General features: G+C 36.2%; 1 protein-coding gene across 6 annotated transcripts in view; it reads right to left on the reverse strand.

The window, feature by feature from the left end:
- Positions 1–6,425: 6,425 nt before the first annotated feature.
- ERBIN (erbb2 interacting protein) overlaps positions 6,426–20,306 on the reverse strand; it is a 110,683-nt gene continuing 96,802 nt past the window's right edge. For 4 of the 6 annotated variants that reach the window (XM_018070322.2, XM_018070321.2, XM_018070320.2 and 1 more), the window contains 6 exons: positions 16,602–16,745; positions 15,692–15,823; positions 13,799–14,008; positions 12,632–12,724; positions 11,934–12,008; positions 6,426–9,642 (listed from right to left, as the gene is read on the reverse strand). In XM_018070322.2, coding sequence (XP_017925811.1) covers positions 9,535–9,642; positions 11,934–12,008; positions 12,632–12,724; positions 13,799–14,008; positions 15,692–15,823; positions 16,602–16,745 — 762 coding nt within the window. In that variant the 3' untranslated portion in view covers positions 6,426–9,534. The remainder of the gene's footprint in view (positions 9,643–11,933; positions 12,009–12,631; positions 12,725–13,798; positions 14,009–15,691; positions 15,824–16,601; positions 16,746–20,306) is intronic. The other 2 variants (XM_018070319.2, XM_018070318.2) reach the window with 1 other exon arrangement.

The raw sequence follows: 20,306 nt of genomic DNA on the forward strand, positions 1-20,306 counted from the left end.
ATATGGAATGGGGTAAAAGTATTGGGAAAACGTGTAAACTACTGTGCTAAAGGCTGAGGGATACAATACAACTACTTCTAAAATCTACAAAAAGCTAAAAATCCAAAAATCCATAGGCATCAGTCCCCCCTTTTAGAGGTTTGACAAAACTTCAATCTTTCCTAGCCTCTACCACTTATACTGAGAAAGTCTGAAGCAAGGAAGAGGTCCCCATGGCCAAGGAGAATCAGGTTAAAGGAATTGTTCACATGGAAAACCGTTGGACCTGATGGGATGTTCCTGTGAGTGTTGAGAAATCCAGTGAATGTTACTGTGAGACCACCCCTTATTATCTTTGAAAGGTCATAGTGTTTGGGGAGGTGAACATCACGTCTAGACTCCAGATGGGCAAGAAGGAGCACTGGTAAAACTACAGGCCAGGCACTTCAATCCCTGGGAAAGTGATGGAGCAAATCCTACAGCCAGCCATTTTCAAACACGTTAAAGGACAAAAAGGAGACCAGGAGTTGTGAGGATGGATTTACAAAGAGAAAATTGTGCTACCTGCTGGTAGCCTTCTGCAGTGAAATGACTGGCTCCACACATGAGAGTAGAGCAGCTGGTACTGTTTACCTTGACTTTAGCAAGGCTTTTGTGACTTCGTCCCATGGCATCCCATAAAACATTTTTCTTTGCTCTTTCAGAAGCAGTATGAGAATGCCACTAAAAGCCAATATATTTGTATAGCCTGTGCTATGTAAGTTTTACTTCCATACACAGTAACTTTACACCACCTGCCCCATCATACAACCAAAATTCCAATATTTTGCATAGATTAGTGATGCAGAACACAGGAAACGAGTATTTCTTTTACAACATGAATGTTCCTTCTCTTGTGAATTAATCAAGAAGAATTATCTTCAAATGCCAGTCTCCTCCTACTACTCACAGTAGACTGACTGTTCAAATTGACTGCTGATAATACTCCTATTTTCTTCAGTTTTGCCCAAACACATATTCCAGGTTGGGATATTCTTCTGCCTCTCGTAATCAGTCAAGAATTTTACTCCATGTGTAATTTCATGCACAGATGCTTGCCAAGTTCTGCTCATGGCCAAATTCTCAGTTCTGATAGTATGAATTGTTAGTAGCCAGAGCAGACAGTTAACAAGAAATCTGAAATCAAGAGTATGTGTTTTACCTATAGTTATTTCAACACATTTTTTTCTACAATAAAACTGCATGTGAAAGTAGGATTTTTGAAATATCTAATGCAATTCAGACTCACACCTCAGTTTAAACTTGAACTAACTTTCAAATACAGACAAATTGAAAAACGTTAACTTCGTAGCATTTCACAGACAATAGCTTTTATTCTAAACTCCAGCAGATCTACAGCGCTTCCCAAATGCTAGAAGTTGCTTTCACCCCCTTTCCGTTGTTATACCATTCAGATTTATCAGGTAGCTGCTATCTGTTTTGTATACACCTTAGTATAATTTTTGGGTTTTTTTCAAGAAGACTGCTGTGTAGAACTGAGAAAATATCTTACAGAAAAAGAACTCTTAATGCTGTGAAGTAATCCCCAATCCACCACAGCTCAAAAATTATATAAAATGCATTTTAAAAGAACTATTTTTCACAAAATAGAAGACCAAATTTATATACCTACCTAGAAAAAATATAAAAATATTTTTCCCAGATAATTTTTCCTCATGGAGTAACTATTTTCCCCAAATGACAGTTGATCTAGAAATCTTAAAATCCTCCTTATATTGAGATTAACAGATGAACTATACATAGTCAATGTAAGTAGCTGAAATCCTTTCAAACCTGCTGCCTCTGATGGCAGTCAGCAGTACAAACTGGCATTGGTAAACTGTGAGATTTCTACATCTGCTTTTTATCTGTTTTACGGCAAACACATAAAAAAAATTAGTATTGTTATGTTGAGCATAGCAGTATCTGTTAGAAGAGTTGTATTAGCAGGTATATGAGTTTTACAATTAAATTCTTCTCCCCATAAAATTGCTTAATTCAAAAATGGAATAGCTTTTCTCAACTTACAATTACTTTTAAACTTACCTCAAAGTAAATTGAGAGACTCAGCTGTCAACCTGAGACAGTATTTTTATCTCTGAATCTCCAAACACACATTAACAGAGGAAGAACATCACTACCATTTGGAGACTGGAAAAATGCACTAAAGTGGGTAAAATTTGAGAATCTTAATCTGAGAACAGATTCTGCATCCAATTACTGTTTCAGGGCAGCATTTCTTCAGTCATTTATAAAATCTAATATCTGTTTTCCACTACTTATAGAAGCATTTAATTTTTCAGAAAATCCTCTTTTAAGCTGTATGAAAGTCTACATATCAGTAGATAAACTGTAAGTTTTTTGATATATTTTTAAAATTAGAATCTGTGAATATGTATGTGTAGGGAAAGGAAAAGATGATGTAAAAATTCAGCTTTTAATTTATTTATTTTTTCAATTAAGTTGAGTGTCTGCTGAGAAATCTCCTACTTGATGTTTTTCTGGCAGGACATGCCATTGCAACTGTTCGGATAGGTGCCCACTACTTCTGGAGGGTAGAAAGCATATTTTTTCTTTGGTGTGAGCTTATCCTGCTAGGAGACGCAGTATGTCATTCTACATAAGGGGAAGATGTTTTTAAACCTCAAAAAACCTTATCTGAACAAGATTATTAAAAGGAGTTGAACAGAAAATTCTAGAATTCACTTGGAAGAACTTCCTCTCCTTCCCAGCCAGTGTTTGTAGGAGCAGGACAAAAAGTTTGCTTCGTAGCATAAAAATACAGTAGAACCTTTATAATTGTGAAATTTGAAAACATACCTGAGTATAAAACTCTGTGAAGATAAACTCTAATGCTTTATTTACAATTTCTTTTTGAAAGTGGCATAAAATAGGCATGATTTGAGTTCAGTAAGTACTATGGCTGAAAAAAATTTTTGGTGTCTTAAGATGTCTTAAAATATAAGCACATCATGATTAATTCTATAATAGATTAATTACAATCTACAATTAAAAGAACACCACACATTGCTTACTGCAGAGCCAGAAAATCACTCCGTGTATTTTTATAGCTTTTAAAATTAAAATGCAGCAGAAAAAAAAATTATTCAGAGGTTTTATCTGTTTGGAGGCTTTTCAGCATGGTTTCTAACCCTTGCATGCATCAACTCCAACCTCATCAGTCACTTCTCATTACAGTTAGCAAATGAGACAATTTTACATAATTATTGCATTTTTCTCAGGACTTAGTATTATGTCAGCTAACCAGCTGTTACAATCTATTTCAATATTTATTAGTAAACCTCAGTTTCTCTGCAGTGAAGCCATGGCTTTCAACTGAAGTAGTTTTTGGCAGCAGCATTCTCAGCAAAAATACCTTTTCCATATTCAAAACCAGTTGTTGATTATTCTACTGTGAGTGGAAGTTTTTCCAGACAAAAACGAATCAAATATGCTAAAATGTTGATGTTAGGAGCCTTGGCACAATACTTTCGAATCCTCTATTTTGCCAGTGCATACTTATAATTCAGTAGAAAGCTTTTTCCCCTTTTTGTTGGTTGGTTGTATTTTTTTTCTTTCTCCAGAGTTTCTTACACAAATCATCAACATTAGCAGTTAAATGAAAATTTCTCTGCAGAACATCTGGTTCATCTGCTACCAATTTCTCTATTAAGACAGTCCTTGCAAAGTTTGTTCAGAGTGGTATTTTCATATCTGGCAAACAAGAGTGAATATTCTGCCACAGGTTTTTTTCATTAATTTGGACAATCCTGAAGCATAAACAGTTCAGCCATTTGCAGTGTCCAACCATGCCTCATGAAATGGATGCAGTGCAGAGCCATATTTCCCTCTGTGTTATGCAGCTGCAAAAATAGATGTTACAGGCTCCTGTGATCACAGATTTAATTCCCAGTGCTCTGAGGTTCAGGACATGCAGAAAAGCTTGTCATTTCAGCAAGATGACCTTTTAAGGAGAATTGTTCTTGGCCATCTCAGGAACCTTGCTAGCACAGTCACATGTTCTCTTGCATGCTCTTACTGCCTCTCTAAAACTTTTAATCAGGTATTCATATAAATATGAGGGGCTGAAAATATCAGCCATTACAAGCTACATGTTAACTGAATCTTTCACAGCTCAATAATATTTATCCATAATTGCAACTTACTTTTGACAAGCACAAAATCCTGGGCGGGGTATTTCTGATGTAGTCTAAAATACTGGTTGTAGTGCTCATCTTATGTTTTTCTTTAGGCCAAACAGCTGCTACTTTTTCCATGCTTATTGCTTAATCCTTAATACAAAGCAATAGTTCAAATTGCAGTATGGAAATACAATCACAGACAGTATCAGGAAAAGCCAATACAAGTAAGCAAAGAGCTGAAAATCCGGGAATGCAACAGTGAAGAAGGTCTGAACTACCAGGAGGGGTGATGGCTGCCTGTACTTGAAATGAGGCCCTTGGAACGCAGTAGAAGGGAGTCTGGAAACCCTCCAAGAAACTTCAGGGCACCTGCTGCTGCCAGGGCTGTGAGCCTGGGGCAGCTCTGGCAGCTTCTAGCAGGTGTGGTCAGGAGCCCTTGACACAGAGTACCCAGAGCCTTTGTTGCAGCTGCCCCAGGCTTGGGGGAGAGGGTGATGCTCCCACCCTTTAGTTGGTGCTAGGGAGAGACCTGTGTCAGAGCTTGTTGGATCAGAGGGAGTACCTGAGGCCTCTCCTGGACCTTACTTGCAGGTGCTGTGTTGCTAAGCAGGAGGAGTTACAGAAGTCAGCAACTTGTGCAGCTCAGGGAGAGACAGGATCTCCTCAGACCCTACACTTCTAGAGCCCTGGATCCCCATCATGATGCAGACTGGGACAGTCTGTCACTAGCAGAACCACAAGTGGAATACCAGTGGAAGGCAACAGCTGGAAACTGGTGGCTTCCAGCACCACATTTAAGGCTCCTGCTTATAGTACACTGGTAACATTTGGTGTAGCAGAGCCCCAGTTTCAAGGTACTCTCATAGATGCTGCAATAAAATCTTCTGCACACATTCCAAAACTGAATTTAATCTGAGGCGACAGAAATACTACAACAGAAGTATACTTTCTCTTTGAAAAAGTGCCTTCAGTCATAAAAGCACAAGTTGGATCCAGCATTCTTAGGTGCTTGATGAAAAAGTAAAACGTTGAGTTATGAAATAATGTCCAAGCAGGCAGTAGATATAGAAAACCTAAATAAGGCAGGGCCTAATATTCCAGGGTCATCAGGGCTGTAACCTGTTAGTTAAAATCAGTTTTCTGCATAGAGAAGTAGGAAGTCAAGCATGGTAGTAGTATGCCAGATCCACATATACACAGAAAAAAGACTAAACAATTTGCATTTCTACATTGTTGTGTGGTTTCCAAGGAAACTGGATGTAAAGCTGAATTAAGCTCTCGTGTGAAATTGTGCCTAGCTCTTCAGTTTCTTTACCATGTAACCCTTGTACACCTCTTCAGGACACTCCTAATCTTCACCTTACTCACTGACCTAGACAGCCCTCTCTGCTGTCAAAATTACTTAGTTTGCAACTGAAGTCCTCGCTCTGTGACAGAAGCCACTCGCTGCCCTATCTGATTTCATTGTAAGACTGGGGTGTATTAGCTCTGGCTGAGGTGGAGTTCATTTCCCCACAGCAGGCCTCACAGTGCTGTGCTTTGCATTGGTAGCTAGAAAGGTGTTGATAACATACCAGTGTTTTGGCTACTGCTGAGCAGTGCTGGCACAGCATCAGTGCTGTCTCTCCAACATTCCCCCATCAGTAGATTGGGGGTAGGCAAGGTCCTGGGAGGGAACACAAGGAGGGCAGCTGACCCAAACTGACCTTAGGAGTATTCCAGACCATATGATGTCAGCTCAGATAAAAGAACTAAGAAAAGGAGGAGGAAGGGGGGACATTTGTTATTTACAATGTTTACCTTCCAGAGCAAACGCTGTGTGTGCTGCAGCCCTGCTTCCCAGGAAGCGTCCAGACATCACTTGCTGATGGGGAGAATAAAATTATTATTTATTTTCTCTTTGCCTGTACATGCACTTTTGCTTCAATAAAACTGCGTTAATCTCAACCTATGAGTCATTTTCCATCTTTTCTCTCCTGTGCACCTAGGGAATGGGGAGTGATAGAATAGCTTGGTGGGAACCTTGTGTCCAGCCAAGGTCAATCCACCACATGATATTATTTACAAAGTCTTTCTTTGTTGTGAATAACCCAGTCTTGAAATGAAATCACCTAGAACAGAGGCGTGGGCACTGAGATGAACAGAGCCAGGAACACAAGACTTTACTAATGTATATTGATAGAGTTACATCTACAGATACTGTAGAAGAATAAAACAGTGTTATGGAGAATTTCCTAGAACTTAAATAAGTCAATTTCACACAGCTTTAAAGAGCATTAGTTTATTATCTATTCTCCATGTGTTACCTCAGAAACAGTCTAATTATATACAAAAATTTGGAATGTTGAATAAATGCTGATCAATAGAAACATTACATAGCTGTTGACAAGGGAATAGTTCTAAACAAAACCAAAATAATCATAAATATTTGATTCTGTGTGTTGCTTATTGCTATGTTTGTGTTCATAGAATGCTTTCAAGTATATACACATCTTTTTAACTCCAGTCCAAAAAAGAAACTAAAAAATATTTACATAATAAATACATGGGAGACTTCATTTTTTTCATTACATCAGTTGAACTGATTCTTTAATGAACTATTAAGAACAGAAAGAATTAACAGAGTTTGCATGAACTCATTGCCAGGCTGAGTAACTTAGGCTGCTGATGGATTTTATTCTATTCAAAATGTAGTTTACGATGCATTCAAAATGAAAAGTGCCAATATTGTCTCTCCTCCTGCTGAATCCTGGTTGGAGTAGTTCAGGAGACATTTTTCTCCCACTCTCTGCAAAATCATTTAGTCTGACATGTTTACCTTCACACACTGACAATGACAAAAACACATTTCAATCCACTGAAAAAATCAAACATTTACTGAGTAAAATCAGCAAAATCCATATTTTATTAGATGGTTAATTTGCTAACTGACGGAAGACAAGCTTTGGCCAAGTATTTTCACAAGAAGTACTAAATCTCTTGCTATAAATCTCTAGTTATATAGTTCTACCACAGCCGAACAGTTTTTGGTAGAATTTTCCTGTGATACATAAACCTGAAAATTAAGTGACACAACAACATTTAAAACTTCTGTTATCATTAAAGCAAAATATAATACAGTATAATTTCTCAGTGATATATTTAAATGTACTGCAAAATGTATACAAAGTCAGTCCAAGATCAATAAAGAATCAGTTCTGCTTTTTGGACTTTTCCCTTCTCAAAGATACAGGTTTTGTAGAAGACCAAAGTAATTTAGGACTTGTCTGTATGTATCCCCATTAAAAGGCAGTGTGTGATAAAAATAACATGATTAAAAATAATGAACATGTGATGCAAACATTTTGCATTTTCAATAAAAAAATAGAAACTAACCAACAACTAAACACATCTTAGAAGCGGAACACTGAAGCCTGCCATTATATAGCTATGTTTCTCATTCTTTTCTTTGAAGATTACCAGCACACAGAAAATAAGTGAATTTTATCAAAATACAGCACATTTCTACTAATATATCCAAAAAATCGTTTTCTATGTAAATATTACTGAAAATCAAATAAAAAGAATTAAAATATACAAAGAGTTGTTAAAGGGTTTCAATTAAAATTATTAAAACTATACACAGTACAATAAGCAATAGTTAACATCTTTGAAAGAAGTGCAATAATATTGGCGTTAACTTATTAAAAAAGTACTGCCTGTTTATTACTGCTAGGTATGTATAATTTCTCTCTCTTCCAGCTCATTGTCCCAAAAGTAAAGGAAGCTGGTCTTTTTGCTAGCTTTATTAAAAGCATTTACTTTTTGGGTTGAAAAAAAGCGCTTATACTTGTCTCAAACTACCAACTTTTATGTAATTAAAAATGAACTGCAATAACTGAATATTGCTCCAATGATAGGCTAATCATTAGCCCTGCTTAAAAACAGTTTTCGGTCTTCTGTGGCACTTTTCCCTGGTCCATAACAACCGTATGAATTATCACTGCAGGTTATGCAGTCTCTATTCAATTACAAAGGAGAAAGATAATGTTTCTGGTAAACAAAATTAATAGAAGCATAACTGAACGTTTTATACAGTAATAAGGAACAAAGGCAGCCTGTGGTAAATCACTATTACATTAATGTAGTTAGAAACCCTTTAATGACTCTGAAGTGTCTAGTTCACATTTAATGTTACCTGTAGGAACAGCCCTTTAAGAAACCTCATTATGAATTGGTGGGTTGTAAGTACACCCTCCCTTTGCTCTCCATCTCACCACAGCAATTCTCCACCACTGTTCAAAGTTTCAAAACTTGCTTTGGTTGCCTAGCTCCATGCGTATGGTTTCCTTCTTGATTAACAAAGCAATGCAAAGGCCAAACAAAATCAAGATGTCTTTCATAATTCTTCCTGCACCATTTGCTTTTGTGTCTGTTTAAATATATATTACAGGCAACAACCTTAAAAACTGGCCATTTCAGTTTCATTTTTAAAATCTGTACGCTTAAAATGGAGTTCTTTTATAAAGGTAAAAGTATCGCCATTTCCACAAAATTCAGGATTTCTATCGCAGAGAAAAATCTCTGGGCACATTTCCACAGTACTGTTGAAAAAATTATGTATGCAAGAAAACCCAACTAAACATAAATCACATGTGGCAAATGAATATTGAATGACTACATTAAGAACAAATCCTGTATAATATCACAAATTTGTAGTTATAGTCTTCCTAAAAAAACACCATAAGCTTTTATTGCATTTTCTATTGGTAGATGTACACTCCAGAACTAAACACTTTTTCTTCTTTCCTGATTCCAGATTTAGATAGCAGATAATTATTCCACCTGACCTTTATTCTGTCCAGTCAGCACCACCTTCCATCTACCCATTCATCTATACAATGTGCACATAGCAAAGCCAACACTTCATATCCCCATTCATATCTACAGAAGTGGTTCAGCGTAACACATTAATATGTGGTGAATCAAAATAAAGGCAATAAACAGCTACAGGATAGACAGCCCTGCCATCTGTCCATTGGCTACGACTGAGGCTTTGCAAAGCCTTGCACGAAGTTTAGTAATGTGTATGAATTATCAAAAAATAAACCTACCATCTGTACAAAAAAACAACACAGGTTTGTTCTTGGAGGAGTGATCCTTAGATTGCTATAATGCTTAAAAACAAGTTTATTCACCATACGCATTTCTAAAATTATTTCTTGTACGTTCTATACAGTGGTTTTGCCCTCTTTAACCACAAGTTCAGTATTTCCTATACAAATTTTGATCATAATTCTTTTCGAGTTCTTTTAATGTATAAAAATATGCAAAATATTGTTTCTCCTAAGTCCTTCAATGAATCCTGTTGGCTTATCCCCACAATCAAAGGTACTTATGAAGAAACTTCTCGTACAATGATGAGTTCCACAGCATTCTGAAAAGTCTTTAGCAAAGATACAGCTTGTCCATGATCAATATTGATGAAGCTGTAGCCATTAGCCTAAAAGGAAATATTTAAAACTCAAAATGACAGTCTCATATGCCATGTTAGTGAAACACAACTCATATTTCATGTTAGTTTTTTTAAGCTTTAAGGTTTAAAATAACCAAATTCTATATGAATGCAGAGAATAAAACACAGCAGATTTGCAGATTAGTTGAACATGTATCTGTATGCTACAAAAAAACCTGAACTACTGTGTCAGCCTTGGAAGAATTTTGCAAATAACCAAAGGAAAACCAAACTTTGAACCATTAACATCACACATCTAATTTATCAGTCTTAATACAGACACACCAGAAAACCCCTAAACCTTGTACAAATCACCTTGTACAAACCTTGTACAAATTTTAAGTAACAGAATATTAGAAATGGCATTTGTGATAAATTAAAACTATTGAAGCCCGTAACAAAAAACATTAATAGCACAGGGAGCCATTTTAGGGTGTGAGACCTCTGGAGGTCATCCCCAAATTGAATGTGCCTATGACTCTAAACAACATTGTTACTGTTGAACAAGTTTGTCTTGGCAAACACAGGCAAGCCTAAGCAGCCTTAAAAAACAGGGAAAACGTGGCTATGGTTCAACTTCTCCAAGTACTACTGCAAATTCACATTCAGTTCGGGCAGCAAAATCTTGCAGAAGGACAGATTCATCCAGTTTAACTGTTATTGCTTCCAGCTGTGCATCCCACCTTTCTCCCTGAGCTGCTTATGTGGTGACAGAGTGAACTTGCCATGCTCTCTGTGCCTTAGCTGTGCCACTTTGAAAGCTGCAGTTCCTTATCCCATCACCGAACACCTGCAGTTGTTACCAGCTGAATCCTTGGTTATTAAACCAGTGGTTTTCAAATCTTTCTAGGGTTGCAGAGGAAGACTTAAATACACTGTTCAGAAAGCAAAAGCAGCAACAACCATCCCAAATCATAATTTGCACAGAATGTCCTAGCCCTAGTCTTAAGTCTTACTTGCAATTATCAAGTCGCTAGTTGTGTAGAATATTTTATTAGACATATGGATTAGACATGCACTGTAATATGCATGCCTATTGCATGTTTTACAGAGAACGCTGCAAAATCAAGCATAAGCAAAGGCATTTTGGGAGAGATGATATTCAGTAAAAAACCCCACAAATTGTCTGAGTGGTAACAAGACAGAGTGGGGCTGTCATTACATCATGACTGGAATTATCACAGGTATAAAGAACGTGCTGTTACATAAAAAATATTCTTACTTATGAGAAAGGAAGCAGCCTCTAATTGTCTAAGCATGAAAATGCAACTTCACCTTTAGCTCTTTTTCAAACTATGAATTCCTCATTAAACAAAAATCTTTAATTTGAAGAATTAGACTAAGTTTTCAATTTGGCTTTGTTTTAGAAAACTGGTCACAGGATGTTGTGGTTTCATGGAGATACTAGTGGGGACGGTGGTGTTTGGTTTTGGGTTTTTTGTTTGTTCTGTTTTTAGAAAACTAAAATGCATCAGAGTCGACTCCACCAACATTCTCAAGTCACTAATGTGGTGAATAATTATTTTTAACAAGCTTTGCAACTTTAAGGGTAGCTACAACAATGTTCAAATGTCCCCTTAGCCCATTTCCTTAAGAAACTGTTCATTTCTCTGACCCCTCCCCAGATAGCTTAATGAGTTCAATAGACAAATACAAACAAATGTGATACAGAAGAGGTCTGAAAGGTACAGACACAGATTAAAGAACTACACAGCTTGCAGCCCAGAAGCCATGACTCCTGAACCTGGTGCACTGGCAGCAGATGGGGCAGCCAAGGAGGTCCCTGCTGGGAGGCAGCTTCTGCATGTCCAGACTGCCAGTGGAGGAGAAGCAGCAAGGGCTGGCAGGAACTGCAGGGTGGAGAGGGATTAGCAGCAAGATGCAGCTGGGGAGAGGGGTTGTGAGGGGTAACTGCTGGTGTTCTGATAACACATTATTCAGAACACTGCATGTGAACAACCATAAAATGAAAAACTGAATGACAGTAAAGCCTACTGAAATGCTCATGTTCCACCTTAAATGACGTTTTGTCATTCTTTTTTGCTTTTAGAAGTGTGAAAAATGTTCGGAATTTGAAAAAATGATCCACCATGCTTCAGTCCACATCACCTATCCTGATGCTAGGCGGAAGAAAATTAATAGCATCATCCCAGAATATAAGAAAAAAATCTGGAAAAGATACTGGTAATCTATCTAAAAATTAAACATTCTGCTCTTAGGTGCAAACTAAAAATGAACTGGTATATTACATAGGCTAATTAATTAGGTGATTACAGTACCTGAATTATTTTATCCCCAGGCTGCAGCAACTTAGATGCCGGTCCGTCTGGCTGCACTCTTGTTACAAATATTCCCTTGAAAAATAGAGGTGGAAAACATTTTGACAACTTATTTATGAATAGCAGGACTAGCATCAAACAGATGTAATTAAAAACATTTTTTCAATTTTTCATCCTAAGTAGGAGAGAATGCAATTTTATTCTACAGGTCTACTGTCTTTTGAGACTGCCTTCCTTTTCTGATTTTAAATCCAGGAGAATTATCTTTAAAGGGGTACTGAGGGGCAAATTCTGATTTGCTTTGGCTTAATTTGGCAGATGTATATGTCAAAATGTATATGTCAGATGTATATGTCAAAATTAATTATCAACTACCAGAAATAAAGCTGTAGGCTGTGGTCTCTTTTTTAATAGGATTCATGATTGTACCCTCTGTAATTCACTATCTCAAATCTGTTGAGTGATTACGAGAACTGTGCAAGAACTACTCTGCTAGAATAATCCTCTGTGTTGTCATGTGACCTCTGTGGTCACTTACAACCTTGACTTTCCACATCATTTGTCCCCAGTTTTCTCTCTTCCAGTCCTGGAGGTTAGTGGTTTGAGAAATACATATACTTCCTTTTCTCCCTTTGCTAAAACATAAGAAACATTATAAATCAGAATGCTTTTTAAAAGCATTAGTATAAAATACTTACATCATCATCTGGTCTGAATGGATTCCCTCTACCACCAACTCCTCCTGATATACTAAATCCAAGTTCTGGATCCTTGTCAATTCTCACTCGAATCTAAGTAGTTACAACTAAAGTTAGATAAACTGGCTGAAAATATGCATTCAGAGCTACTATCATGAAATTATTACTACAAATTCAGGTGAACAAAAGCTTTACAAAGCAAAAAAAAAAAAACAACTCACCAGTTCAAGAGAGTATTATATCTCATTATTTTACTGCAGAACAAGATTACAATACAGCAGCATCATGTGCCTAAGTTTTACTCCAATATCACTATTATTATAATCATAATTCATGTGGGCTTAAAATTCAAATATAGTTTGATATTATGTAAATTATTTTAATGCCCCTAGCAAATATATATGCTCCTGTGAAAGAACCTATTCCTCATATTTCTTTGCTACCTTAGCTGAATTTTAAAAATCAAATCTCATTCCCACTTTCACTCTAAGTTCTAAGTAGCCAACACTGTCTTCTTTCTCTTGCTAGAAGAGTTGACTAGAAAACTTACTTGACACAGTAAGTGGACATTCTCATTCTAGCACAGAATTTAAATGTAGTTCTCAGTATTTTCTCAGAAGACCCAAAACAATACAGAAAGAAGGCTGCCACAATGTAAGAGCCATTAAATGGTACAAGAATTTCTTATATGTTCTACATCTGTCTATCATAATAAAACTGATAATTATCAGGCATGCATAAGATTGCTCACACTTTGTTTTAGAGACTTCTCTTTGTGAATGCACATTTCTACATTTGCAGGGTTTTGAACCATTCCAGATGCAAAGTGCTCCAAGTTGTACAGCTACTTTGTATTTTTTCAGTTACTAGCTAAATAATGAGTTAGGGAACAATAAATATAGTTGAGAAATAAATTTCCAGCTCAGTAAAAAGACATAAGTTAAAGTTTCTGGTACATTCTGTTAAAAATCTACGACATTTCTCTCAAAACTGGAAGGAACATGTGATTTGAGTAAATTTCACTGCGATAACACTGTCTTCTGCTGGAGACAAATGCCTATATGATTTCTGTCACCATTTACAGAGAAACTGTAATACATGAAAACAATGTAACAATTCACTGCCATTTACTGACAAATGTCATATCATACTAGGTTTTATTCTTACCTCTTGCTTTGCCAACTCATGGCTTTGTCTGGGAGAACACTGGGACTGGGTATAGGGAGGTTGGTGGGCAACTTTCAACATCAGATAATCAATTAATTGCTCTCTAGATGGATGTCTTGCTACTGATGATTGAGGAGGGAGATGATGGACTTGGCTGTAGTTTGCCTGAAGTCTTTGAGGCTGGCACATTTGTCCATTTGTCAAAGGCATCTGAATAACATATGAATTCTCAGTGTCACACATTTAATAACCAGCCATCTTCAATTCCTTGACTGTTCTTAGTTTTTAGTAACATTACTAAAACTACTCTTCTGGATCACATATAATTATACTCCATTTTCTTCAGAGTTATAAGCTCTGACATACTGAGAACAAATATGAAAAACAAAAACTTTCTTTGAATGCTAATCTGCTAGAACAGACTAGACAACCTTTGCTTTTAGCACTTGTCTCACTGAGTTTTCCCAAACATTATTTTCTAGCAGTGCAACTAACAGTATTGACACTTGGTTGGTATCATTATAGTTTGCACTTTCCTTGCATAAAACTCAGAGGTTTTGTAATGATTTCCCATAGATCATACAAAAATAAAAATCCGCCCTAGCTACCAGACCAGACAGAAACTATATGCTCTCCAAGCATCCTAAGGTGACCACAAGAAAACCTTCTGAGCAAGTTCACATCCATGCTCAAGATTTTACTATCAAAATTGCAGTATTTCCAACTGATGTTATTCCTCTGTTAACATGTCACTGATTTGATAACGGTGACAAGCAGCAGTAAGGTACACAACTGTCAAGATATACAGTGCATTCAAACTGTGTCACCAGGAATGATGCTGAAGGTGACAATGTTTCTTACTGAAGTCTCAGAGTTACTGCTCAGCTCTGCCACTCTGTGTTGAGATGGGCAGTCTTTTCCCTTCTTGCCCATATGCCTCATGTTCTTATCCACCCTAATTAGTCACTCATTTGTCTGTATGATTCCAAAAATGCTACAGGCTTGAGTTACAGATTTTTTTTCTGCCTGCCACCATTATCCCATTAGTTATGGGATACAAGGATATTAAAATACTCCCTCTCTCAATATTATAAATAACTGAAGTGTGCAAACTTCAACCTTTAACCATGCTATGTGAATGGACACATATCAGAATCTGTTCTGAGTTTATGTCAAACTGATTCTGAGAAAGGATAATGTATTTAATACATTTTTAGCTTATTTATAGATCAGATGTATTTAATTTACACAATTTTCCACTGCCTTTTCTGAAAACCTGAAGTATGAAGGAAAATTACTTTTTATTGCAATGCCAGAGGTAGAGTTTACATAGGCAAAATATATCCACGTGCAAATTCCCAATATCCAGTGTCTGTAGAAATGCAACTGAAGTTATAAGAATAAAATCAATTGCTGCATCATAATAATTTACAAGCATCCATTTAGTTTCATTGTAGTAAGTCCCACCTCTATCGATGGTGCTTAAGAGATGAATACAGTGCCCCCTACAAATTCTGGTTTATCATCACAATTTCATCATATTTTTAAAGTTTGTTCTTTAAAAGGTTTAATCAGATTCAGATTGCTTTTCTGAAATCATCTGCCATATTCCAATTTCCACTTGCAAGTACTTGTTTGGCTGCAGATTTTTTCTTTCAAAGCACCTACTGAAGAAAACTAAGAACTCTCTCCCTTGATATAGTTAACTAAGTTTTGTCTTCCAAAAAGAGGATGCTATTTCATTTATACCAGCTTCGAAGCCTGCGTATTACATTTTAAAGAAGCCCTAGCTCCAGCTGCTATCCCAACATAAATTGGTACTATTAATAAAAAATACACCCTTACAAATAATAGTAAGTAATATCCTATCCATGGTGTCATGCACATAATTACCTGCACAGCTATTTTCTTCATGCTGTCTGGAGGAACATCTTTGAGGCTAAGTGTGGCAGATGAGTAATTCTGCTGTCCTGAAATGAATACTTCATCCTGGCATTGGTCTCCTGGAGTAGACGCCTGAGGATGCTTTAAGCAGAATGAAGCAGTAAAGACAGCTGTCTTCATATAATTCAAATTAAAACATTCTGATAAAATATGTTAAGGGCTTTATCATTCTTTATCTTCTTTTATTAACTAGTAGAAAATCTCACTAGCCAAGCCACCATAAACCCATAAAACACTGATGAATATTTACGAAAACTCTCAACTGCAGAGGTGTCTTTAATCACCAGTAAGCTGATGAGACAAGTCAACAAATGCTAGGGACTAACTTATTCAAGGATTAAACTTCTGTTGACTTTATCCTGCTCACTATGGATACCATAACATCACTCAGGATGCTAAGAGTTAAAAACTCATTTCCTCACATTTTCTTAGAATTTACTATTAATTTTCTTGAAGGCCCACAGTAACTTACAGTTCAGTTCATACTGTCAGAATTTGATTTGAGGGAGGAAAAAGCATTGTAAGATTTTGTTCAAACCTTTATCAACCTAGATTAAATTCAGGATGGTAATCTCTTGTTCACAAAGGTACAACAAAACCAGACAATGTGTTCCATCTACAAAAGCCAATTAAAAAACTCAACTTCATGACATTAAATTGAAAAGCCTTGCAGTAAGTTTAAGGCATATAAAGTGAAGGCAAAGTATTTAATGCCTAAAAAAAATTCCAGCACATAAATTATATTCTTTTATTACAGCATTGTGCATATGTAAAAGGATAACTCTATGAACGTAAGGACCACCTCAGTGTTCATTCTTTCCCCCTCTACATATTGCAATAACCTCCTGTAGGTACTCACTCGAACAATGTGCACACCAGAACCTCTTCCGTCTGCAACACTCAAGGCAACACTACCCTGGCTGCCATGCAGATCCCTAGAGCTGCCATAGTGAAAGCTGCTAACTGCAGCATAATTGGAATTAAAGGACCGAGACAGCATGCTCTGAATAAAAAGGGGACAGATTTAACACAGAGATTAGTGCAGCATGCATAAACCACAAAGACATGTTATACATGTAATACAAACGTATTCCATTGTCATGCAAGATAAAAACCATGCAAGAACAGTACATCTGTGATGTATAAAACACAACTTAGTGACCCTATTTACCCTTATTTACTGTAAATCAGCGTGCAATCAGCAGTTAACATGCAGAATTACATGTAAATAAAGTCATTCATATATTCACATGTCTGAAAAAAACAACAAAGGTGCTTATCAATATTTTCAGGTTTTCGATAAATTTGCAACATATCCAATATGTTGTAAGAAGAGAAGTTGGCAGTCAAGAAAAACACCTATGGAAAACCAGTTATTATTTTGTCTCATCCCCCCACATACGCTACTGGTAAAGTACAAATAAAAATTTACGCAGAGATTTGACTGACTGGATTTTCTTGCTATAGCCACCCTGTCAACATCAGCAATTCCAGTAACACTTCATTCAAGAATGTGAACAAGCTCATTTAAAGGAGAAGAAGCTTGAAAGAAACTGATACCACCCCTGTGCTACTGTAGGCAATTAAACTGGTAACATGACCTCAAGGACAGAAGTGACTGGTTTGGTTTTGAGCTTCATTATCTTGCAAACTGACCCCTGCAATATTGTCAAGGCTAACTAAAAAAGGAGGAGACATTACCATCTTGCCACTATGGACTTTTGTAGCTGTAAGAACAAAACAGACTACGCAAGGGAAGAAACAGAAAATCCTCCACATTCCACCTGATGAATGAAACAAACCTATCTTGAAAATGTGACAAACCCCATGAAAAAATATGATCATAGGAAAAGATACACCACAAAGCATCAAACCTCAGCAAATTCAAAGTTGTCTAATTTTTCAAAGTTAAAGAAAGGAAAGAAATATTCAGAACAGGTATAATTTGACTAAGATACAGCAACAATTCTTACATGAATAAATATATTTTGCCATTTGCCTACTGACTACATATACTAATGTGATTTTGAAAATAATCACTAGTCCTCAGGCAGACATCTGCTCTTTCATACAAGCTTCATCTTGTGAAAATAAATAAAACTGTTTTAATAATCAAAGTCAGATGCCTCTGCATACTTGTATTCCCCAGATGTTCTGGTAGCACAGTCTTTGGAAACTCCCTTGGAAAACAGTATTTACTGACCATATTTTTTACTGGCCAAGGCTCTTGGATAATTTCAATGGCATAGTAAGCATTCTTTTGGGAACAGTTTGGGAATTGAAGTGCTACGTAATACATTTACTTAGGTAAATTTAGACAATAAACAGTGGAATTTATTTAGGAGAATTTCTATTAAATAATATTTTTGTAATGTTAAGACTAGATGGAATCTGTCATAACAATCCATGAAATTTTGGTGTAGAAGAGAAACTAGTAAAACTGAAGTATCTGCAGGGAACAAGACTCTACATTCTACTTATCTTGAAATAGCCTTAACTGGTAAGTTACCTGCTAAGCCTAAGTACTACTCCTTTTATTTGTTTACTTATTTGTTTAACAATACTTAGAATCAACTGCAGGCTAGAGGTGGACATAAGTTACCCTTTGAGATGATATTAAATGTCTAGAAATCTCTTCAGTTTTCATTCCCCATGACCATCTAAGACTCGTCAGAAAAAGTTTGCACAAGGTATTCTCAAAATGCCTAAAATTACTGGTCTAAGCCTTTTGGAGTAAAAGCCCACAAGCAGGGGAAAAAAAAAATCTGTCAGAATTTTAGCAAGATACCAGTTAATCTCAAAGAAAAGGTTAAGCATTATAAAACTGTTCGTCAGTCACAAGAGGAAAAAAAGGCAAGAATTTAAGTCTCTTCCACAAATAACAGCATTCCTACTGAAGAGTTACACATGGAAAATTACGTGTAATTTAAATTCTACTGTCATAAAATGTTTGCGGGGTCTGAACTTTTGCTGTTTACAGAGCAAATGCACAAGAATTTTAATCCTTTTAAAGTGTGATGGTTTGACTTCTGAACTCCACAAAATATCACACTGATGGTTCAGTAGTTCATTCAAAATGCAGAAAATACAAATAAAACTAAAACCAAAATATAAAACTAACAACTACTGAATGGATAACATTCCTGGAATTTATCAGTGTCAAAATATTCTTCAGGTTATGATCTTACAAACACTTAAGAACTTAATTTTATGTATTCACAGACCCACTAAAGTTACTGTCCTTGACACACTGAAGCAAGCTTACTTTGGAGAAAATCTGAGACCATATCAATTAAAATATTTTTGCATGTTAGGGATGTGTTCAAGAAAAACTTTGATTAAAACTACAATTCTGTATCAAAACTAAAACATTTAGATTTTTTTCTTTTAATAAGACACTGTACACTGAGAACTCTGAGAAAAAAACCCCAACTATTCTGATTTCCAAATTTGAAGTGAGGAATTAAACTTTATGATCGCTCCACTGAAAGCTCTGCACTTTAAATAGTACATAAAGTAGATGAAAAACCAGAAAACTTCACTGAAGATGAAATTAGAACTGAAAGCAAACACACACCTAATGAACACCCAAGAGATCCACAACAAAAAAAGGTAATATACATATGTAAAGGAAGGACAGGCAGGGTCACTAATTATTTTTTCCACTCAGCATGGAAATGTAATAGATATTTGCAGATAACTATTGCAGATTTTTTTTATTGCAGTTTATAGATAAGAAATTCCTCCTCCACATACTAGTGTGACATTAGTGCTTCTACAGAGGCAGTTTAAAATCCTAAATAAAACCCAACAAGATGACTATAAGAGACTACTGCAACATACCAGGTGGTAAAATTGGCACGTCACACTCAAAAAGAAAAATATGCTGAAAAATAGTACTGTTCCTAAAATTCCTCTGTGCACTACATTTATGAGGTTGGGGGTGGGGCAGAATTGACTGCCTGCTTTCCAACAGCTTATATATATAAACACTAGAGAACAGCTTGACATTTAAGTAAGCTCCTTTCTCCCACAACAAAACATGCTTTGCATCAGGTAAGCCAGCTGTTTCTTCTACTATATGTGTGATTTCTATTTACAAATGGTCTCATGAACCACTTTCACCTTCATTCAGCCAGATGGATAATTTTAGTTAGTCTCTGCGTTTCACAGAATATTCTGAGTTGGAAGGGATGCAAAATGATCGAGTCCAACTCCTAAGCTAATGGCCCATAATGGGATCACTGATCAGTGAGCCTGTTAAAGGTATTACAAATGCTGGTTACTTGGTTGGAACCCATTTTTAATCATTTTTGGTAGAGTTAAAACTATTCTGTATCTCTCCTCATGCAAATTAAACTCTTGGAAGTATTTTTTCCTACCCATATCAGTAAAAAGGGATAACAGATAAAGAACTAGCTTCTCTAGTTTGTCCAACAAGCAGACACTGTTTCTTTCATTCTTTCTGTGCATTCATTCTTCCCTCTCTCTTCAGTTACTAAATTTTATAAAAACAAAATCAACATGTCTTTGAGGATCTTAGGAAAATAAAATTTAAAGAAAA

This window comes from Manacus vitellinus, unplaced genomic scaffold (genome assembly GCF_001715985.3).
Source record: "Manacus vitellinus isolate BGI_N305 unplaced genomic scaffold, ASM171598v3 scaffold_18_pilon, whole genome shotgun sequence".
In the NCBI taxonomy this organism is placed as follows: domain Eukaryota; kingdom Metazoa; phylum Chordata; class Aves; order Passeriformes; family Pipridae; genus Manacus; species Manacus vitellinus.